This window comes from Apiotrichum porosum, assembly GCF_003942205.1.
Source record: "Apiotrichum porosum strain DSM 27194 chromosome Unknown scaffold_19, whole genome shotgun sequence".
In the NCBI taxonomy this organism is placed as follows: domain Eukaryota; kingdom Fungi; phylum Basidiomycota; class Tremellomycetes; order Trichosporonales; family Trichosporonaceae; genus Apiotrichum; species Apiotrichum porosum.
In genome coordinates, this window is record NW_021167126.1 from 1 (window position 1) to 21,306 (window position 21,306).

Below are 21,306 nucleotides of genomic sequence, written 5' to 3' on the forward strand. Positions count from 1 at the left end.
GGATTCCAAGCCTGACATACGTCTCGTTTGGATTCCAAAGCAGCCGCCGAACGGTAGCCCGAAGACCGGAAAGGCCTTTGCTTGAAATGAAAACGTCACGGTCACTGCCACTCGCCGCGATGAACGGCATGCTAGACGACATCGAAAGAGCCCACATTGTTGTGGCTCCAGGTGGATTGACGATGTTTGCGCAGGGGACAGCAAACGAGACGCGTTCGGGGCAGACAACTCTGCGCATTCTCGACCAGGTAAGCGACAAGCCATTAGCTGGGCAAGGGTTCCTGACACGCCAGTTTCGCAACAGCATCCGCGCGCGACAGGTCTCGTTGGCCGCGCTATGCAACGGCGAGTGGTGCAACGCCGTGCACATTGACGGTCGCGTAGCAAAGACGCTTGCTTTTGGTCTCCCTGTGCAGCTCACTTCGAGACCGAGTATCTTGAATTTGGCGTCCTCCCCCCTTGGCCTGTTCCTTGGCATGTCGATCCGAGCGCTGCAGCTGTCGGGTATCGACCTCGCCCGAACACCACCCTGTCCCACTGCACTGGCCCAAGGAGACGACGAGGGAGCAGAACCGAAGAGCAGCGATTCCAATGTTCAACCTGACGCGCCTGCTGCCGACCAACGCACTAGCGACGGCCCCAGCGGCAGCTCCACCGTACCCATGACCAGGCAACACCCCGGGTCGTCTAGCACGACAACGGCACGGCCAGAAGACCAGATAGCCACTCTGCCCACGCCACCACCCTCACCCTCTGGGCTCAACATCGTACGTTTACTGCAACGGGCATTACTAACGGTAGACCGGCAGGGCCGTAGATTGCTTCTGTGGCACCGCGCCCCATCCCCTCAGGTTTCTCCCCCTTGGCAGCGACCATTCCTCCAAGACGGCCCGTATCCGCCTCGGACCCGAGCGCGGCAAGGGGGCCATCTGGAGTGCCTACGACGCAACCGTCGAGACCGACACGGCTTCATACGCTGGCCTGGTGTGGAAGGAGCACATACCCCTCTTTGTGCCAACCGAGGAGGAGAGCCGCCATGTTCGTCGTGCGGTTGAGGCACGAGCTGACCCTCCTCCGTGTCCCCCTCCGTGGCCTCCAGGTCAAGTAGTTGCCTCGCGTCTTCGCGCCTGGAAACTGGCGACGGCCAGCATTTGCGATAACTTATGGAGGATGCGGGCCGGCAGCTCTCGCCCCGCGAGCGTACCGATCCTGCTGTTCAGTGAGGATCCCCCCCCCCCCCCCCCCCTCTCCCCCACCCCCCATCTCCCGGGCGCTAACTGTCACAGGACCGCTGTCACCGAGGCCGTAGATGCGATATTTGCGGCCGGAGTCGAACATGGCGACCTCGAATGGCGGCACATCCGTGTCAAGGAGGGCGGGGCGAGCATTATGGTGATTGACTTCGACAAGTCTGGCGTCCTGGACGAAAATCACGCCTCAGACAGCAAAACCGAGTACCGCGACGAGATACTAGCCGAGCTGTTCGCCTCTGCTCCACCTTAGTACCGTTCCAGGATAATGCTTCTGCTGTGGGTTCGCTAGTGTACATGCAGCTCGACCGCTAACAAGCACCAGCCCTTCCCACCCTCCACAGCCATCTTTGTCTCGCATCCCGTGGACAAGTTCACCTGTTCCCGTGCAGCATATCATGGATGTCTCCTCGTCGCATGCAAGGACCCGAGTGGAACATTAAGCTATCAGTCGCCACCACCACCGCCACCAACCACCACCACCCTCACCCATCAACTCCGATTTGTAGAAGGTCACGAGGGCGCCTGGTCTCCGCCGCCGAGGCGTTCTACTTTCGCCGGCATTATCCGCTTCACCCCCGGCCCGCCCATCCCGTCCCTGCAAACACCACACCGGCGCCGAGATCATCGACTCTCAGTCACCCCACCTCACCGCGCCAAAGTCATGGGTCTCACGAGGGACGTACGTGTAGCTGGGGGTCGATGTACGTTTGCCACCAACTAACCCACACGAAGACGAGGATGCCCGTCCACGCAAGCGTGCTGCGTGGGGTCACAGGAGATGCTCGACAAGTTTATGCAGTTCGTTCAACCGAGAAAAGGAGCGTAACCAAAAGTGGATGCAAATGTAGAGGAGATTCAAACGTTCGCTCCAGAACAAGGAACCTAGTCAAACTGGATACATTTGTACAAATTAAACCTCATGTACAGTGCTGGCTTGTCCAGGAGCACTTTCGAGTTTCCAGAGACAACGACCATTTGTGTAAGAAACGATATGCATGTTCATATCACCTTCCAGTGATTCAGTGAGGATGGCAAGGACTGCGCAGAACTTAAAACCACCAAGGAGTTCAAACAACGGCCTCCAGTCATGCAAGTCACCCTCCGCAGCTCGCCTTTTTTTCAATCGCTGCAGATCATTCTGCTCTTCTGACCTTCTGATGGGGGCGTCGTCGTAGGCATGCTGCATCAGTTGACGTGGACGGGGAAAGATGTCTGATGTGTGATATCTGATGCACTGATGCAAAGCATCAACCTTTCCTCCGTCGCACTTTCAGTCTCTTGCGCAACACCCTCAAAACAACAGGCCACAATGAACCACCCATCACGCTTAATCCCCGACAGCGGAGCCCAGTACGAGAAGTTCCTCTTTACCGCCTGGCCGGGAGTCCACAGCATGTGGACGGGCGACAACAAGGAGTGGGAGGTCGACCGCTGCCAGAAGGTCATTGGAGGTAGGTGCCAACGATACGTAGAACCTACCACTGACTGGTGTCCCAGAGATGGAGACCGTGATGAAGTTCCGGCTGCCCCGCTCCAGCAAGGGATACGCTTGGCCATATGATGCCTCGTTGTTCAAGGTATGTCCAGGTTCGAGGCATGCTGCTGTGGTTACTTCTGATACTTTTGCAGACGGGCACAAAGTGGGGAATCCCAGAGATCTACGCCCAGGGTACGGCGTGGGTGAAGCAAGCCCACAGCATGTGCGGCGAGCCGTGAGTCTGTCTCGCCGATCCCATCGCTGAGGCGCATAGCATTGGAACCACTCCCGATGCCAACCTCAACCCATACACCATGTACCTCCTGGCCGCCATCTGGGCAATTATCGGACAGGGGCCGCTGCCACCTCACAGGCCTGATCCTCTCCAGCGAAGTGTCGGTTAGCTCCTACCCCTCTTTTGCTAACTGTCCAGCGGCACCCCACAGGAACTCACCTTCAACTTTCGCAACCCCAATTACACCATGGCCACAGGTTTCACCTCCCCCACGCCCCGTTACGCTCGCCCAGTGGGTCCCCGAAGAGTGCAACCTCCTCCCCGAATCCAAGTTTGCGTCCTGCTTCCGCCTCCAGTTCCAGTTCCCTGGAGACAACTTTGCGGCGGGCTCCGACTTCCACACCGTCTTCAACCCCCTCCCGTACAGCAACAACCGTGGACTCGTGCCCAAGGGTCCCTTCCGTGACCCTCTCGAGAGGCAGAATGTGAGCCTCGCTCCTCACTCATGTAGCATAATCCGCGGCTGACCCCCATCGCAGGAGATCTTTGAGGCGTACTCGCAAAAGCGCCACATGGCCAAAATGACGATGTGAACAGTCCCCAATCATTGGCATCTCCTCCAAGACAAAAAAAAAAGCACGGCACACACGCTCCCAGCCAACTCTTGACACCCTGTAGATTTTGTAGCTATCTTCGACACACATGTAATGTTTCTCGCCTGTGAGAACCCCAAAGAGCTGTCAGAATGCTGTCTCAGCCAGCAGGCGGCAGCAAGCTATGACACAGTAATGACATACAGGATTTGCTACATACATCACCTCTTTGGCGCAAAGAAGGCCTTGATGCCACTGACAGGCTTCTTGGCCTGTCGACTACGACCACTCCCGCTCCCACCTCCGCCCCCGCTTCCTCCTCCTGCACTGCCGTGCCGACTCGAACTTGCACTTCCACTCCCACCATCCTCCTCCTGCAACGACAGGGCAAAGTGATAGTCGTCGTGCTCTTGCCTTGCGTGTGAAATCCATGCTTTTTGCTCATCGGCAGGTACGCCAGGTGGAGCCGTAAACGTCGTATCGCACTTCGGACACTGCCAGGCCCCCGGAGTGTCTGCAGCAGGCGGCGTGCTCGGTGAAGGTCGTGCATCGGGTGTAGGATGACTGCTGTCCTTGATCTCGTCCTTGACCACCGGCGGAGGCGTCCCCCTGCCTTGGGCGAGGAACGATTCGAGAGCGTTTGGCTTCGGCTTGGTGTGGAGAGTAGGCAACCGAGGTCGCTTGGACGACGAGTCATTTGACAGGACTGTCGTCTCGCGTGGTCGTTTCTCAACATTGCCAGTTTTGAAGAAGCCCTCGATCCCTTGCTGACCTTCCTCAAGCTTGTCGAGGCTGGTGAAGGCCAGACCTATCTGAATGTCAGCTCAACGTATACAATTACGAAGCTCACATTGCTCAGCTTCATGGTCCCCTTCGCTAGCGGCTGGGTCGATTCGTCCCACAGCTTGCGAGCATGCTTGACAATATACTCGGTGCTGAGGTTGCGAGTAAACGGAAACGGCGCCTGACGAGAATGAGATGCTCCTGCACCTGACGAGCGGATGGAGAGAACGAGAGTCTTGGGCCACAGACCGGGCGTCACGCCTCGTGCCTCCCGGAGACGAACGTTGAGCTCGCCAGCAAGAACAGACAGCCAGTGGTGGCCTTGTTCTGCGGTACGGACGTTGGGGATGGTGTTCTTGGATGCGAGCATGGACTTGGTCGCGAGCTTCTCCTTGACCTCTGTGTGGTCGATGCCCTGGCCAGTTAGAAGATCCGGACACGGGGAACTCACCCTCAGAATGTTGTACACCCATATGCTCTCTTCGCCAAACTTGGCCTGTAGGTCCTCTAACGGAACCGTACTGACGTCAGCTATCATAAGTGGCTTGAAGCTCACAGCATGTCGCCAACCGTCTTGGCATTGAACTCGGCAGCCATTGCGCTACCAAGCTTGCCGCCGAGGAATCGGATCTGAGGTGTCAGCTGAGGTAGAGGTGGAGAAAGCTCACATCTGTGAAGTCCATGTCCCTCAGGAACCCAGGCGTCGCTTCAAGTCGCATAACCGTCTGGGCGTTCGGTTTCTTCCAGGCGGAGCAAAGCTGATGGTCAGCTTCAGGACGGGTGGAGTAGATGAAGGTGACTCACCTTGGCAATTGTCTTGTTATGTGCGATACCTGCCGAACACGTATAATGCAGCCGCTTCCTGACCTCCGCTCGAACGTCCGCCATGATCTCGGCGCCGATACACAGTGCGAGATCTTGCCATGTGCCAGCCTCGTCCTCGACGTCGACTTCAGTTTCGTCATCGACCTGGAGTGGGAACACAGATCCGGCGCGCGACCAGTCTATTGCTGGTGGTGGAGGAAGTGGCATGTCGAGACCGTCTGGCGCATCGTCTGGAACAGTGGCAATGTATGGGTATGAGGAGAGGATACGTTCAATGACCATGGGGGTGAGGTCCAAGAACGCCTCGTCAATGGACGCCTTCTCTGGCGAGTAAGCTCCAGTCAATTACCACAGTACCCACCCAGCTCGGCCGTTGGGGCCATCTCCCGGAATACGGCGAGAATCTTGAGGCTCTCGCGGCGGTACGGGTCAAGGCTGACCTGTAAGTTAGCTAGCGGCTCATGCGGATAACCTACCTTGTGCGTCCTTCGGTCGACGTCGTCCCAGTATCCAGCCTCGCTCTCGCCTTCACGATAAGTAGCGACGTGCTGGACCACGAGGTCTGGGCAGAGTTTCTTGGCATCCTCGATAAGAGTCATTCTGTAATGTTAGGCCCATGAGAGGACTCTTGTACCCACCTCTTGATACCGAACTTGCGGGCCGGATAGTTGACCGCAATGATCGAGTTCCACTGTGCGCAGATGATGGGCACGTCGTCGGGGAGGCCTAGCCGTACTTGCTCAAACTCTTGCATGTCAGCACAGTGCCTGTAATACTCGACTCACGAGCAAATGCGGCGTCGATATCGCAGTGTCCCACCACTCGCAAAGGGTTGCTACAGAGGTCAGCTAGGGCTCCAGGGGAGGTCACTCACAAGACGGTCATCGCCGCGGCACTCAGCAAATGCCTGATTGGTAAGCTTTAAGCAAGTCCGTTAGCTCACCTATATGTCACCACATTCTCACCATGCTGCCTGCGGGACGGACCCGCGAACATGGACGCCATGGTGGACAAGGGACCGTAGGGTATGACTGCTGGAAATGGAGATGCAAGGAATGAAAACAAGTCGCTGGACGGCGGGAGGTTGGGTGACTGGACGAACCGTGCCTGGGAAATGACGGCCAGAGTGGAGGTGATCCACCCACTACGGAGGCTGGCGTCGTGTCTCTTCCTTCTTCATATCTTGTTTGGGCCATGGAATTTATCCATCTCACACCTAAACGACCTTCCACAGGTAGCAAGGTTGGTGGCACTTGTTTCAAAACACACCTGACGTTTCCAGCCCAGCTCCACCAAACGTGCCAGGACTGCGGACGTCATTCGCACGGCCGATTCCGGGATTGCTCCTGTCAAGCATCTCGTCATGAAAGATCCATTCCCCAATCACAGCCCAGTTTTGTCGCAGGACGTTGACATCAAGCCAACCATGGATCCCTCCCTTACTCGTATGCCCCCCTCGCCCCCTTACATCTATCGCAGGGCTCCCGTCGCGGCCAAACCCGAGCTCCCCGATGCTCTTTCCTCTCCACACCATGAACGCGTCGGCCCCAGCGACGCAACCTTTGAAGAGGGCGAAAAGGCCTACCAGAACAAGATGGATGAGCTCCTTAACCTCCGTGTCAAGTATCTCAAGGGCAAGATCCAACACGTCAAGTCCAAGACCGCACTGATACGTGTCGAGCTCAACGAAGACGAGTCAGAAAGAGGCCAGGATCAATGAAGCGATGGCGACGACCAAGAACGTCGAGGCCCAGAGCATGGAGTAGGCCAGCAAAATCAAGAAACTCGAGACTGCCACTGAGGGTATGGGAAAGATAGTCACGAGGATCAAGGAATCCGGCTCGTTCCCCCCTTGAAGAAATCGCTTCCCCGGCCTCCCCACCTCCCCGCTTCTCACGGTGCCTCCTATTACATGCCCATGTCCATCATCGTCGGGCCTGTGTAGTGACTTTCTGTTTCTAGTAGTAATGTTGTAGATGTAAGTACTTTGTAGAATTCCAAGCAGGTTGCTGCCTGGAGTGATAACGTTGTGTAAACTCCTCTATTTGTGACAGGGTGAAGCCACACCCCCAAGTCCGACCCAACTCACTTGTTGGCCAAGAAACCGAAACGCGAAAATAGTGCTCAGAAGGAAAAGATCATGAGTGAAGGGAGAGACAGAGGGCTCCAGTCTAAAGCGTTCCCCTTCTTACCTGTGAGGGTACGGACGCTGCCGGCCCAGGACGATGGCAAAACAAGCGCCCTCCCCAGCGTTCGTCAGGATGCTAAACAATAGTGCCTCTCGACCCCCACTCTACAGCGTCACAAGACCACAATTGCCCGTCGGCGACACCAAGCCTGGCATATTACCCTTCGTTGAAAGCCGCCGGCGGGCACAGAACAAAGCCGGGTCGGTCAATTGATCGCCGACGGTCACCAACCTTGTGGCTCAATGCCCATGATCCGTAAGCACCACATCGCGCCACTTTATTCGTATCCGGGTTTTGATGGGGGCGAGGAGGATGTCCGGCGGTGTCGGTCTTACTGGGCGGCAGGAAGGGGTTCGGTGGCTCCTGTACGCAGATCTTCTGGATCTCGGGACCATGCTTCGCGTCATTGACATTACACATTGACAGCGAGCGATATCTTCGGACCGACGCACCGGCGCAATCTTGTCGTACACAACACACTTGCCTTCGGGCTGGGGTCGTCAGTGACGTCAGTGTCAGGACCAGAAAGAGAACCAGAGCCAGAACCATGACCTGCCCCCGAAGCCCCAGTGTGTGCGGGAAGGCGAGAACCGTCTACATCTAATTTGACGAGGCTAGGCGCAAAATGGCCGGGGTAACAGTGATACAACAGGGTAGTTCGGACATGCAAGGTGTTCTCTTGGTGAACGGGACACGCACACGTTGCCGGAGAGTTTATCGGGTCCGTCTAGGGCCAAGCGCTGCGTTACTTGACTTGGCAACCAAACTTCTAGATCGAGGTCGACGCCGACGTCGACGTCTAGATTGCTTGTGGGGTACGTTGGAGGGCTGAGGTCCATGTCTAGGCAGTGGCCGCTCGCTCGAGCGCGCTCAGCACGCGCACCCGCCGTAGCCGCTCGCCGAGTCGTCGCCCAGCGCAATGACCGACTGGGGGTTGCGGACGGGCTGCGGACCGCGTGTCCAGAGGGATGGGGTGGCGAGGATCTGCGCGTACGTTAGGGATGAGTTGTGGGGCACGGACTTACGCGTCGGACGAGCTCCTGGAAGGCGTCTGTAACGTGGACGTTTGTCTTGGCAGAGCACTCTGGAGAGGGATGTCAGCGGCCAGCGGGTGAGAGAGCGACGGGCGCAACTCACCGACAAAAAGCGTGCCCATGCGGTCGGCGAAGGCCTGGCCTTCCTCGGAGGTCACTTGTCTGGAGAACTCCTAGAGATGTTAGTTGTCATGTAGGTTGGCCCACAGTCTTCCCGTGTGAGCCACCACCAGCGGCAACACGGTGTGGCTGCCAGACAGAAGACCCGGTGATTCCAGGTCCACCCACCTTGTCAACCTTGTTGCCGACAATAATCTTGACAACGTCCTCGGAGCAGTACGTGTCAATCTCGCGGAACCACTTGATGAGCTCGTCAAACGAGTTGCGCGACGAGACGTCATAAACTGGATCAGGTCAACTTCAAGTCTATCATCGTATCAGCTGCACCCACCGAGGACAACACCTTGGGCTCCACGATAGTAGCTCGACGTGAGCGTCCGGAAACGTTCTTGACCCGCAGTGTCCTGTTTTGAGTCAGCAGCTTGTATCGTGAACGATACGCTGTCGGTCGTGTACACGCAACAGCTCCATTAAGCACATGGCTTGCTCGACCAGGCAGCCAGGCGAGCCCGTGACAGTCGCTGCGATCCGCAAGAAGACACATACCCAGACCGAGAGCTTGTACCTGTGTCCGTCGAGCTCTATGCTCTTGACCTTGAAGTCGACGCCGATGGTCGCGGTCGTCTCTTCCTCGGACAAGAAGTCGTCATCTGTAAAGCGTAGCAGCAACGATGATTTGCCTGAAAAAGAAAACAAGAGGTCAGCTATCGACGTGTCCTGGATGTTGTCGCTCGCTGGCCGCTATCGCACGTCCGGCGGTGGCAAACGCGCGCAGTTCGTTTATATGTGACACTCACCGACGCTCGAGTTGCCAATGAGCAAGAGCTTGAGGTTTGTAGGGTACTGCTGTTGATCGGACATGGGAGGGTGACGAAGAGAGATGGGATGAGATGTGGGGCGATTGATAGACCTTGTTGTTGCCCGATGAATGCGATGGGGGGCGTGTTGCTTGCTACCCCGTACCCCGAATTGCACGCGCCGTGTCGGCCGCCCCCGTTGACGTCCGTCGTGACGACACACGGGGTGGCAACCAGGGTAAAAGCGGCAGCAGACGGGTAAATTAAAACTTACGTAATTAACCTTCAGGATTCCCACGGTGTCATGGGCTGCTACCCCTGCGGTCACTCCTTGCGGCGTGTCAGTGGCCAGTGGCCAGTGGGCTGTCTAGCATTACGACACATCACGTCCAACTGATCAACCAAGGCTACAGCTGAGAGGCGATACTGTCACATAAATGTACACTTTGTCTCATACTGCAGCTCTACTCTTCCCAGGTCCCTCACTCTCTCCAAAACTCGTTGGCCGTCTCAAGTTTGAATTGTTCCGGAGAGACGGTGGCGGCGTATTCTTCGAGGGTCATAAACTTGAGTGCTGAACGTGCTGCAAAGATACTGCCGGCACTGATGCCTTGTTTGAGGAGTCTCGACTCGACTTGGCGTTGAAATGCCTCGGGCATTGCATCTTTGACTCTGTGCTTGTCCTTGTCCCTAATTCCCAAACCCAATGAAACGGGGTCGACAATGATGCATGACAGGCCCGAGGTGTGCAGGCCTCGTCGTATACTGCCAGCTAGCCATCTGAGCGGTGCCTAAAGTCGCTCAATAGATGAGATACGGAAGGCATTTATTCATTCATATTCCAGCATAATGCAGGTCGCCGAGCTAAAGGGGTTTTTGGTGGTAGCTGACTCGCGGAGCTGCCATCCGCATACCGGGGCGGCCGAAGCGCTCTGGCTCTGGCTCGCCGACCTCCTCCCCGTTGTCGAGTGCCTCCTTGCGCATCCACAACATGGCTGCGTGTTTCCCCTGTCCGCCACACGGCGGCTGGAGGCAGGTGTAGGCATGTTGGGCACACGGGTAAGACCAACGACACTGGCGGAGCTCGTGGTCGAGTTCAGGACGCACGGCGCCGAGTGGGGCGTGCTCGACAATGTCCGAGGCGTGCAGCGACAGTACAGGACCACGAGCCTCGGGGTCAATGTAGTGGACAGGCGCTGGGTTGGTAGATGCGAGAGACGGCACGACGTTGATGCTGACGTTGCCGAGGTGTCCTACCCGTGACCTCCTACCCTCTGATCCGTCCGACTCTTTAGTCACAAGCGAAGGGACCGTATACGCCGTCCAGTCGTCATTGGTGGACGTGGTCTCTTCCGGAATGGCCATCTTCGGGACCCAGACAGGCCACTGCGAGTTCTTCTTGGGCGGAGGCACACAAAGGAACTGGGTGTTGAGGGAAAAGCCCAGCGTCGGGATGATGCTTTCGAAAGTACTTTTCGAAGTGGGCATTTCATTGAATGGGCTGGTAGATGTCAGTGCCACCAGGAAGACAGATAACAGTGTACCCACATGTGCACCTCCATTTCAAAGTTGTAAGAGTCCCGGGCTGTCTCACTGGTCAGATCAAAGTCGTAAACGTAGGTGCTGTGCTGGGAATGGACAGTGAACACTCCCGCATTACGGTCGGCTTGAAGCTGACGGCGTGCGTGAAGCGTAGCGTAGTCGTCGGCCATGAGCATTTCGGTGAATTGAACTCCATTGTAGTGCTCGTAGGCGCGGTGGTTGCGAGCCACGCTGTTGAACTCTTCTTCAGACTTGACTTGATCGCGGGCCCAGGTGTAGGTATGGTTGGTCAGATGGAAAACCTCCAACTTCGCCGGGTACTCTGAGCCGTTACCAGTGCGGGTTACGGTAACGTTCAGAGTGATGTTTGTTCCTTGGAGGTGTCAGCGTGTCAAAATGGGCCTGCTGCCATGCTCACCTTGCATAATCGGTCCAGTCGAAACCTTGTCAAAGGAGACTTGGAACTCGGCCAGGCTACCGTTGTCCTGAACGTGTCAGCAACGCTGTGATACACGTCTAAGGTGTTTCTTCCACTCACACAGCTGGGCGTGGTGCTCCTAAAGTCGTCTTCGGGATACTTGATGCGAGGTGACTCTGGCCTCACTGTCTTGGGCCACAGGTCGACCTCCGCCGGCACCTCGACCGGTCTGGGCAGGAAGGCAGTCTGCGCCACGGGTAACTCAATAACAACGTGGTTGGACAGCGTGACAATAAAGTAGTACTCCAGGAGGGTCTCCAACGTGGTTAACTGAAACGTTAGTGATTGCTCAGCTTCTTAACTTACAGCTCCGTCATTCACACTGAACATGTGGTGTTGCACCTCAATGGCGGGAAACTGGGTTCATCAGTAACTGGACCCAGTGTTTTGGAGGTAACGGACATTGGTGTTGGGCATGTGGATAACAAAGGGGCGGACAGTGTCCAGCCACGACTCAGCATCGGGGACGGGTGGGCTCAGTTCAATAGTAGTGTCAAAGACATCGCGCTCGACGCCGTGCACATCCCACAGGGAGGGGTCGTTGACGTCCTTCGCTGTATGATTGCATCAGCACATCCTTCGCGTTAACCCTTATCACTCACTATACTGAGCTCGCTGAGCATTGAATTTCTCCATCTCAGCATTCATTTCGAAACCACCACCACCTTTGCTGAACATTCCCCACCGGTCCTGATCCCCACCAGAGGCCCAGGCCCAGTTCGTCGCGTTGAAGAACGGCTCCGGACGAGACGGGAGTTCCGCACCGTCAGCCCTGTATTGGGTTAGAACAAGCGTGTTGAAGACAAACTCACTTCCTCTTGATGACTGCGCGTTCCTTGAACCTAAGGCCCACTTGCCACTTGGTGATCATATCGCACTTTGTACCATTGACAACGAGTCGAGCCTCGGCAGGAATAACAGTATCGGGCTGCAGGTCGGGGGCGCGTACCCATCCGTGGAGGTGACAAGGCCAGTCCCCGGTAGACTCTGTAGTGTCGGCGAAGACGATATCCTCCGCCGAGGCAAGAGGACGCTCATCGAACGGAGTAGTGGTGGTAGCAATCTTGTGTGACGATGTGTCGGCGTCCGGGGATGGAGTGGTCAACCGGAACTGGTCGTCACGAGGCTTGATGGGAACGTGCAAGGCGTTGGTGGTTGTCGCCACCACAGGCAACAGCGTCCAGAGGATCGATGCCTTCATCTTGGTGCACAAACGTGTGTCTGCTGTCAAGATGGAGAGGAGTGTGAGACGACGAGTCGGGCGGGAGGCACAGGGCCGTTAATGGCTTGACACAGCCTAGCTAGCCCAGCTAGCCCAGGCTGAAGGGTCACGTGCTGCACCGTCTCCGTCACAGTTGCAGTTGCAGTTGTCAGGGCATATGCGGCAGTGGTGGCTTCGTTCCTCGCAGGAATGGCTTTGCAGTTGATTTTCATTTTTCAACAGCTATACAGTGCACCCTGACATGCTGTCAAGATCAAAGCGCAGCGGTGCGGGAACGGGCCGGAAAGACTGTACGTTACCAGAGGGCAGTGTGTAAACGAAATATGATCCGTGAGGTTAATTGTTGTATGGCATGAGCGCCAAGAGGAGGCTGGGACAAGAATGGGCATCCAGGGCCCTGGCAGACGTCATCACCCATGGCCTAATTAAGCATGTTTGCGTTGATCCCCATAGTCAATTAGGAGAATGACATGGAGTTTGTGTATGTCAAAGCAACGCAAAGGCATGTGCGCTCTCGGTCAATGGTCTACCTCGGTTGAGTGTAGGACGTGTGTAGGAGCGGTACCGGCTGTGCACGTCAATGTCTGTGGTCATCCCCAAGACAATTGCTCTCTATCAGCCGCTGTACATCGTTCCAAGGACGCATGGCCACTCTCAACGGCTGTGCTCGACCACTTATGTCCAAAGACCAGTTATGTAGAACCACGCAGAGATCTGACTGCTTCTTCTTGTTCTGTTTGCAGTGTCAAGTTCCAACAGGATTTGACGGGGCAACAGCAGATGCATGAGACAGCACATATCGTTGGTTACGTAAGCAGATTGGTTTGTCACCGAAATGTGGACTGTCAACACCGGGAATCAACGGTAGAAGTGCGACTCCTCGGCGGTTGGTATTGACAAGACCTCGGCCTGCCGCGCGCTGTCACAGAGTTTCGCGCGCGGAGCTCCTCCGTGGATTTGAATTTCATGTTCCAGTGGCGTAGAAGCGCCACCAGCGGCCTTCAAGCTCTCTAACACCCAGTCCCACGTCGGCGCTTAAAGGACGGCGAAGAGTTGTTGCAGCAACTTGGCGAAGACCCTCCACTGCTGTTCGCTTCCCTGTTTCCAGCGAGTGACAGCGAGGTGGGCATGCATTCTCAAATTGTGGCTAAACTGGCGTTACTCGCGTTTCGGCCAGTTTGGCGACTCGATATTCTTTTCCTGTTGCCCCATGATCAAGACGCCGTTGGAGTGACCCCACCTGCTCACGGCGAGTATACGGCAGTTAGCAGACTGACAACTTGCCGACCACCAATGACAGGTGGGTCAGGTTAGCTACTGTACATACCTAGGCAACCATGCGATCGTCGTCAGGCTGCCGCTCCCCTCCAACCTCGTTCCAACATCTACGGCAGCATGTGGGTGTACCCCCGCCCGCCCTCTTCTTAACTTCCGTGCCGGCGCCAGCATTCGAGGCCCTGCATTGTCTGTAGTTCCATGAAGGTCTGTGTTCATGTCCCTACCCTGTGAGCTGGCGCAAGATAGTGTTCCACGCACGACTTCGTTAGCAAGCACCACTTGAGGACACCGCAGTCATCGAACGTCGGCTTTCACCGACCGCCCACTCTCAAAACTCCGAGCGTCCCTGCCGTTACTACGATAAGCCGGCCAATTGAAAGTTGCCGACCCTAGCGCTTTTTTTGGGTTCCAACGGCGCGGTGCTGCCCCACGCCCAACAGCCCATGCCCACCCGGCCCTGTTGGCCGGAGGAGTTCAAGTAATGAAGCACAGGGGTTGAGTGTTTGTGCTCTTACCACATTACCCTCAAGATGCCCGACATCGAAGCTTCTCCTTATGATGGAGGCGACGACAAGAACGCAAACGTCGTCGTCGTTGACGAGATCGACCGGGCGAAGGATGTCCAGATCGATGTCCACACTCACCTCCGTATGTCTCGGCTGTACGGGGAGTTATACTGATACTTTCAGGCGATGGCGTCCAGCGCCGCATGGAGCAGCGTCATATCCAGATGATTGCGCTCGCTGGTACGCTCGGCACAGGCCTGTTCCTCAGCAGCGGCAAGGTCATTGCACACGGTGGCCCAGTCGGCGCAGTGCTGGCTTACATCCTCACCGGCTCCATCGCTTACTGCATGTGTGAGTTCTCTTCGGTGACCCTGTCCACGCCATGGCTAACTCCTCCAGTGATCTGTGTTGGCGAGATGGCGGTGTACGCGCCAGTGTCCGGTGGATACATTCACTTTATCGAGAGATGGTGGAACCCCAGCGTCGGCTTTGCAGTGGGAATCCAGGTCTGTTTCCAGTACTGTCTCTTCCTGCCGTCAGAGATCATCGCGGCCAACATTCTCATTTCGTACTGGGACAAGGGTGAGTTTCCAGCTTGGGGGCGTGTGTTTGACCGTGACAGCGTTCCCGGCGTCCCATCAAGCTGGATACATGCTGGCTCTCATGATCGGTGCAGCCGCCATCGTGAGTACCTCTCAGAGGAGGCCTTGTGCTAAGTTTAGAACTACTTTGGTGTGCGCTGGTTCGGAGAGAGCGAGGTGAGTAACCCATACCTTAAACCTGTGGCGCGGGCGCGGCTGACCTCTGCCAGTTTGTTTTCGCTGTGATCAAGAGTAAGCCGATAAGCATCAATCCGTCGCTCATCTCCGACAGTTGCTCTCGTTATTGGTCTTATCATTGCTGGTATCGTGATCGACCTCGGAGGCGCGCCCAACCATGACCGCATCGGATTCCGATACTGGAAGGACCCAGGACCGTTCGCTCCCTACCACGGTTCCGGTGACTTGGGCAAGTTCCTGGGCTGGTTTACCGATTTGCTGCAGGCCGCCGGCTCCTACGCTGGCATCGAGAGTATTGTCGTGGCCGCTGCCGAAGTCAAAAACCCACGTGTGGCGCTCACCAAGGCCATCCAACGTCTCTTCTGGCGTATCCTCATCTTCTACGTCCTGCTCATCTTCGTCGTTGGACTGATTGTGCGCTACGACGATCCCTCGCTCCTCCAGTCGACGGGTACTGCTGCGTCCTCCCCCTTCGTTATTGCCATGGAGCGCGCGGGCATCAAGGTCCTGCCCAGTATCGTCAATGCGGCCATCTTGACATCTGCATTCTCGGCCGGAAGCTCGCTCATGTATAGCGCCAGTCGAATGGTGTACGGTATGGCACTTAGGGGCTTTGCTCCCCGTGTCCTTGCCAAGACCACCAAGCGCGGTTTGCCCATTGTGGCACTCGCCTTTGTCACCATGTTCTACGCGCTGGCGTTCATGTCCCTCAACGACGGCGCGTCCACGGTGCTCAACTGGCTGTCCAACCTCAACGCACTGTGGGTACTCTCCATAACAGTTCCTCACTGACCGTGGCAGCATTGGTTACATTGTGTGGGGGTCTATCGCCATCACCTTCCTCCGCTTCAAGAAGGGCCTGGAGGCGCAGGGTATCGACCGCAAGACCTTCCAGTGGGTCCATGACCGTAGAATCGTTGCTGACATTACACAGCTACCACAACCGCTGGCAGCCATTGCCCGCATACTGGGTCATTGGATGGTCGAGTCTCATCCTCTTGTTCAATGGCTGGGAAGTGTTCACCCGCGGCAGCTGGAACGCAACCAACTTTGTCATTGCCTACATCACCATCCCCGTCTTCCTGGTCCTGGTCGGCGGTTACTACATTGTCAAGAAGCCCCGCCACCTCAAGCCCGAGGAGCTCGACATGTTCAGCAACATCCCTACCGATGAAGAGGTGACCCACGAGGAGACGCCGCCAAAGACGTGGTTTGGAAAGGCAGTCAACTGGTTGTTCACTTGAAAGGGTTGTAGAAGATGGAGGAGTGAAGATGTTACTGTGTTGTGAAGCTGGCAAGGTGGTTCTTGTGCGGGACTCTCGTGACTCATGTTCAAGCAAGTCCCAATCCTCATTTTAAGACCATTTATTCGTATTTTCCGTTTCCTCGCCTGTCCAACAATCACGCCCGTCAGCGAGCCCTCAAACTGTTCGTTCATAGACTTTCTATCGTCCCACTTCATAACATTTCCTCCCTCTCTTCATCCTGAGCGCGCATTCTCGTCAAACCGCAGTTCCTGCGGCATTTCCTGTCAGGGATTCAACGCCGTAAACAAACAAGAACAGCCCACCCCGCGGCAGCACGACAATCTGTGTTAGAAACACGTAACCAGATTGCTTCCGCCGAATGATGTCAGCAGTCCCCCAAGCGCTATCCATATAAAAGACCATCTACCGCTAGTATACCATGCATCTCCGTTTCTCTTTCACTCTATACCTCATACCCTCGTTACCTCGCTGGTACTGTCTGCAGCAGTGCTAGCATCGACATCCGATGCTCTCTTTTCTTACAATCTGTCCTCTCATATGATTTCGCTAGCTCAGTTGGTAGAGCGTCCGCTTCACATCCAGTGATTACGCGGAAGGTCGAGGGTTCGAGCCCCCCGTGGAATAGAGTAGAATATCTCCTTTTTGGAGGCCGTATGAATCTGCAGAAGGGTTGGGAGACAACCCTGGAGACCCACAGGGATGAGAAATGCGAAAAATCCACCTTGAAAGCTGCGAGAACCGTGATTTTTTTGCGTTTTCCTGTGACAGCACGCGCCGATCAGTCGACATCGACATTTCGCTAGCTCAGTTGGAAGAGCGTCCGCTTCACATGGTGATAACGCGGAAGGTCGAGGGTTCGAGCCCCCCGTGGAATATGTCCTTTTTGCCTGTTGAGGGAGCCCATCTACATCTGCGGACAGAAGAGGGTTGAAAAAGAGTGTTGAAAGGTGGTTGGTTGAAAGTGCCACTTGGAGGCCCGGAACGACGCGCAGGAAATTTGATCCCGCCCTCCGCCCCGTGTATTGATGGTGACGTCATTTTCACGGGATTGTGTGTCTTCTTACGCGCGTCGCGCCTTGCCGGGCGCCGGACGGGTGGTACGGTGGTGTGGGTCGCGGGGTCGATAACATGTCCACGTTTTTTTATCTACCCCATCACTCAATCCACTCTCATCCTCTTAACACACACGACTGCCCTGCGCCCATGCCCGAGACTCCCCTCAGCGAGGACGCGTCCTCGTCGTCCGCGACGGCGTCTGGCACCTCCACTCCCATTGGCATTGAATTCAGCGCGCCGGCCGGTCTCCGCCAGCGCTTCAAGACGTTTGCAGATGATGTTTCCAGGGGCGTCGAGGACCTCGCAATGAAGATTGTTCCCAACGAGAATGGCATGTTCAAGGTGCGTTTCTGAGCCAGATCCTCTCCTCCCCCAGTTTTCCCACGGCGCACGCAGCACAAGATAGCCAAATGGGACGTCGTGGTTCTTGAGACGACCGCTGCGTGCGCGACGACGCACGCCCCAGGGGCCTATCTGCCCATCCTCTCCGCTGCGCTAAGATTGAATGTACGCCTCACGGATGGCGTGCAACAGGGGCATCTTTTTTCAGCGCGTGCGGTGTGTCTCCCGTCGACCGCTGGCTGTGTGTGTACAGACAGAACGTTGGTGCTGACTTTAGGTTATTGGTGTGTCCTCGTCGCCGTCCCATCCACCGCAGGATGAAGCTAACCCCAGCCCCGGGCACGCCTTACGATGAGCTCGGTAAGTCCCACCTCATCCATGTTGTCTACATTTGAGCTGATGGCCTACCAGAGCTCAGCCCTAAGGAGACCCACAAGCGTCGCCACTCGAAGCGTGGGGGATGGAAGAAGTGGCTCGCGGGCAGGCGACTGCTCATCCCGGCCGCGTTCGTGTTTGGTGCTGCGGCTGTGTGGACTGCCACCACCCCAGACCTGTTCCAGGGCGAGCTGGCCGACCTGTGGCCCATGATCCAGACCGACATGCGCGACTTTATCGGCAACATGACGCTCGTTGAAGGTGAGTTGGGCCGCCGCGTTTTAGGCCCCCATGTTTACCAGGCAGCTGCCCGCAAGACCATGTTCGAGACGCGCGACTTCACCATTGGCGATGACCTGGCCCAGGAGTTTGGCCTCAAGGCTGACCACCCTATTATCCTCATACCCGGCATCGTCTCCACCGGTCTCGAGAGCTGGAGTACTGCGGCGGCGGCGCGAAATCTGTTCCGAAGCCGCCTGTGGGGCACATCGACAATGATCCGCGTGAGTGGACATCCATGCCATGTCAGCTGACAACCCAGAGTGTTCTCACTGACAAGAGTCGCTGGGTGGAGGCGATTGCCATTGACCTCGAGACTGGTCTGGATCCCCCTGGCCACAAGGTGCGCGCCGCACAGGGTCTCGACGCGGCGTCCGAGTTTATCCAAGGCTTCTGGATTTGGCAAAAGGTCGTCCAGAACCTGGCTACGATCGGATACGACACCAACACGATGGACATGGCGGCATACGACTGGCGTCTGGCATACTACAACCTCGAAGTCCGCGACAACTACCTGTCACGACTCAAGATGCGTATTGAGCTCATGCACAAAAAGACGGGTAAAAAAGTCGTTTTGGCCTCGCACTCGATGGGCGGCTCGCTGGCCCTCTTCTTCCTCAAGTGGGTCGAGGCCGAGCCAGACGCGTACGGCTTCGGCGGCGGGGGTGGTTCTGACTGGGTGGAGAAGCACATTGAGGCCTGGGCCAATGTCGCTGGTACCATGCTCGGCGTACCCAAGGCCATGACGGCGTTCATGTCAGGCGAGATGAGGGACACGGTCGAACTCCACCCTCTTGGCTCTTACGTTTTGGAAAAGGTGGGTTAGAAGAACGTTGATATCCTCTAACCCTGCACAGTTCTTTTCGCGCAAGGAACGCGCCAAGCTCTTCCGCTCCTGGCCCGGCGCCTCGTCCATGTGGATGAAGGGCGGTGACCGTATCTGGGGTAACCAAACATCTGCGCCCGATGACGAGCCCGACTCTACCGACTCGTTTGGACGCCTGTTCTCGTTCCGCCCTCAGGACATTGACCCCGAGCCGAGCGAGCCTCAGCACAACCTCACGCTGGAAGAGGTCGTTCCGTACCTCCTCACCAACACTGCTCCGGAATACCAGCGTATGATGGAGTCCAACTACTCTATCGGCTTTGAGAACAATCCGAAGAAGCTCAAGGCAAACGCACGTGACCACCGCAAATGGAGCAACCCGCTCGAGGTCCAGTGAGTGAGCGCTGCTGGAATACAACTGACTCCACAGGCTGCCGAACGCGCCATCGATGAAGATCTACTGCCTCTACGGGTACGGCAAGGAAACCGAGGTGAGTAGGAGTCGATCAATGGGGTGGGGTGTGTTGTGGCACCGTCATATGGTCACCAATCTGCGCGTCGAAGCACACGTGTCCCCTTGTGTCCGAGGGGACCAGTGTTTGTGCACGGCTTTGCCCACTCAGCACCGCTGTGACATTGAGCTGTTGTCGCGGACTGGGTATTGGGGTTATGGCTCTGGGCAAGCATGCCCAAGTGTGAGATTCCATCCACACAGCTGGGCCGGTAGCTCGCAAATCGACCCCAGAATAACAATCCGTTTGGGGATTTGCTATTCTGAGGCTCGTGCACGTGAGAGTCCAGATACTTGTGCACCGCTGTGCCGTGTAATGCCCACGGTCCACTGCCACGTTCCTGTGCCGACCATACACTGACACTGCAGCGCTCGTACTTTTATGCCAAGGGCGAGTACGACCAGGAGGAGGGCCGTCCCGAGGGCGAGGACGAGGACGCTTTCGTATGTTGAACCCGCGTTGACCCAGCTTACACACACCAGTGTAAAGCGGATTCCAATGACTGCGAGCGTGTTCCTCTCGATTTCCCACTTGGACGCGAGCACTGGATCAACAACGAGGTGACTCTCAAGGACACTGTCCCGAATGTGCGTTCAGGCGTCAAGTTTGGTGACGGCGACGGTACCATTGTCACTGCGTCGCTCGGCGCCATGTGCGTTAAGGGCTGGAAGGGCAAGACCAAGTGGAACCCGGCCGGAATCGAGGTCGTCACACAAGGTGAGTGGCAGTGACAGCGCAGTCATTTCGGGTGTCGTCAAGTCGTGTGCACGCACGGTACACGGCACGCGGGGACCCAGACGGGTCCGTAACATGACACACGGATGGCCGCTAGAATCTTGGCTCTGTGATCTTTTGCGGCACACGGTTGCAAATTCAATCTCCCAATCTTCCTGTGTTGGGTGACCGCCATCACGCCCGGCCACGCAATCCCATACCCACGACGTGCCGTGCCCCGAAAACGCACAATGGTGGCTAACTTTGCAACCCCACAGAGTACAAACACCAGCCCGAGAACTTTGACCTGCGCGGCGGCGCGCTGACCGCCGACCATGTGGACATTCTCGGCTCGTCGCCTCTCAACGCCGCCTTGCTCAAGATTGCGGCTGGTCGCGGAGACCTGGTCGAGGAGCAGCTTGGGTCCAAGGTCGTCGAGTACGCCGAGCGGATGCGCTGGGACTGAGTAAGGTCCAGCTAGACGTGGACACCGGCCGGAGCACCTCTTGCGCGTGAAAATGTGGCTGGACCATTGTAGACTTTCGCTGGTCGATGTTGACTCTGTGTTAATTCCCCCCAACGTTGTGTTTCGATGCGATCCAATTAGACGTTTGGCCGTGTCGCCTGACGCACATCTGTGTGCGTTATGGGGTTGCACCGGTTTGCAGAACCGCCACTGAGCGTTGTGGGCAACGTCAAACGGGTCGTCCAGAACTGCCTCGGGACGTTCACCGTTGTAGCTCGGAAAACAACAAACAGACTTCACAGTTCGCTCCACGACACACCGCCTCCATTGCACCAGGCCAGTGTTTGTGCCGGGATC

General features: G+C 56.6%; 9 protein-coding genes and 2 non-coding genes across 11 annotated transcripts; 8 read left to right on the forward strand and 3 right to left on the reverse strand.

Annotated features, from left to right (window-relative positions):
* Positions 1–182: 182 nt before the first annotated feature.
* Positions 183–1,108, forward strand: EHS24_003815 (uncharacterized protein; the record flags this gene model as incomplete). Its single annotated transcript, XM_028619456.1, has 4 exons — positions 183–248; positions 294–767; positions 802–1,038; positions 1,100–1,108. The coding sequence occupies 4 exons, from the start codon at positions 183–185 to the stop codon at positions 1,106–1,108; spliced, it is 786 nt and encodes a 261-aa protein (XP_028472029.1).
* A 55-nt stretch (positions 1,109–1,163) lies between these two features.
* EHS24_003816 (uncharacterized protein) lies at positions 1,164–1,503 on the forward strand (the record flags this gene model as incomplete). Its single annotated transcript, XM_028619457.1, has 2 exons — positions 1,164–1,219; positions 1,287–1,503. 2 exons carry the CDS (start codon positions 1,164–1,166, stop codon positions 1,501–1,503), a joined length of 273 nt encoding a protein of 90 aa, XP_028472030.1.
* Positions 1,504–2,562: 1,059 nt separating this feature from the next.
* EHS24_003817 (uncharacterized protein) lies at positions 2,563–3,558 on the forward strand (the record flags this gene model as incomplete). The annotated part of the gene is made up of 7 exons (XM_028619458.1): positions 2,563–2,704; positions 2,751–2,830; positions 2,883–2,965; positions 3,005–3,125; positions 3,177–3,257; positions 3,322–3,450; positions 3,505–3,558. 7 exons carry the CDS (start codon positions 2,563–2,565, stop codon positions 3,556–3,558), a joined length of 690 nt encoding a protein of 229 aa, XP_028472031.1.
* Positions 3,559–3,718: 160 nt separating this feature from the next.
* Positions 3,719–6,171, reverse strand: RAD30_1 (DNA-directed DNA polymerase eta rad30; the record flags this gene model as incomplete). Its single annotated transcript, XM_028619459.1, has 12 exons — positions 3,719–3,740; positions 3,943–4,370; positions 4,409–4,756; positions 4,793–4,862; positions 4,898–4,971; positions 5,010–5,099; positions 5,146–5,489; positions 5,528–5,766; positions 5,805–5,913; positions 5,952–6,001; positions 6,041–6,073; positions 6,110–6,171. The coding sequence occupies 12 exons, from the start codon at positions 6,169–6,171 to the stop codon at positions 3,719–3,721; spliced, it is 1,869 nt and encodes a 622-aa protein (XP_028472032.1).
* A 358-nt stretch (positions 6,172–6,529) lies between these two features.
* Positions 6,530–6,886, forward strand: EHS24_003819 (uncharacterized protein; the record flags this gene model as incomplete). The annotated part of the gene is made up of 1 exon (XM_028619460.1): positions 6,530–6,886. One exon carries the CDS (start codon positions 6,530–6,532, stop codon positions 6,884–6,886), a length of 357 nt encoding a protein of 118 aa, XP_028472033.1.
* A 625-nt stretch (positions 6,887–7,511) lies between these two features.
* EHS24_003820 (uncharacterized protein) lies at positions 7,512–9,370 on the reverse strand (the record flags this gene model as incomplete). The annotated part of the gene is made up of 10 exons (XM_028619461.1): positions 7,512–7,751; positions 7,808–7,846; positions 8,003–8,183; positions 8,239–8,339; positions 8,381–8,439; positions 8,493–8,562; positions 8,678–8,793; positions 8,841–8,913; positions 9,056–9,159; positions 9,307–9,370. The coding sequence occupies 10 exons, from the start codon at positions 9,368–9,370 to the stop codon at positions 7,512–7,514; spliced, it is 1,047 nt and encodes a 348-aa protein (XP_028472034.1).
* Positions 9,371–9,788: 418 nt separating this feature from the next.
* On the reverse strand, positions 9,789–12,527 carry EHS24_003821 (uncharacterized protein; the record flags this gene model as incomplete). Its single annotated transcript, XM_028619462.1, has 9 exons — positions 9,789–10,097; positions 10,198–10,807; positions 10,855–11,221; positions 11,267–11,333; positions 11,387–11,596; positions 11,633–11,683; positions 11,729–11,880; positions 11,929–12,098; positions 12,139–12,527. 9 exons carry the CDS (start codon positions 12,525–12,527, stop codon positions 9,789–9,791), a joined length of 2,325 nt encoding a protein of 774 aa, XP_028472035.1.
* A 1,829-nt stretch (positions 12,528–14,356) lies between these two features.
* On the forward strand, positions 14,357–16,355 carry EHS24_003822 (uncharacterized protein; the record flags this gene model as incomplete). The annotated part of the gene is made up of 9 exons (XM_028619463.1): positions 14,357–14,474; positions 14,516–14,683; positions 14,732–14,914; positions 14,955–15,016; positions 15,055–15,090; positions 15,144–15,165; positions 15,206–15,872; positions 15,913–16,005; positions 16,046–16,355. 9 exons carry the CDS (start codon positions 14,357–14,359, stop codon positions 16,353–16,355), a joined length of 1,659 nt encoding a protein of 552 aa, XP_028472036.1.
* Positions 16,356–16,919: 564 nt separating this feature from the next.
* On the forward strand, positions 16,920–17,003 carry EHS24_003823. The gene has a single exon. It is a non-coding gene; the product is annotated as a tRNA-Val (tRNA).
* A 169-nt stretch (positions 17,004–17,172) lies between these two features.
* EHS24_003824 lies at positions 17,173–17,254 on the forward strand. The gene has a single exon. It is a non-coding gene; the product is annotated as a tRNA-Val (tRNA).
* Positions 17,255–17,582: 328 nt separating this feature from the next.
* EHS24_003825 (uncharacterized protein) lies at positions 17,583–20,949 on the forward strand (the record flags this gene model as incomplete). The annotated part of the gene is made up of 11 exons (XM_028619464.1): positions 17,583–17,777; positions 18,055–18,061; positions 18,111–18,137; positions 18,189–18,413; positions 18,459–18,655; positions 18,694–19,248; positions 19,289–19,650; positions 19,688–19,748; positions 20,138–20,212; positions 20,252–20,486; positions 20,762–20,949. The coding sequence occupies 11 exons, from the start codon at positions 17,583–17,585 to the stop codon at positions 20,947–20,949; spliced, it is 2,127 nt and encodes a 708-aa protein (XP_028472037.1).
* Positions 20,950–21,306: the final 357 nt, after the last annotated feature.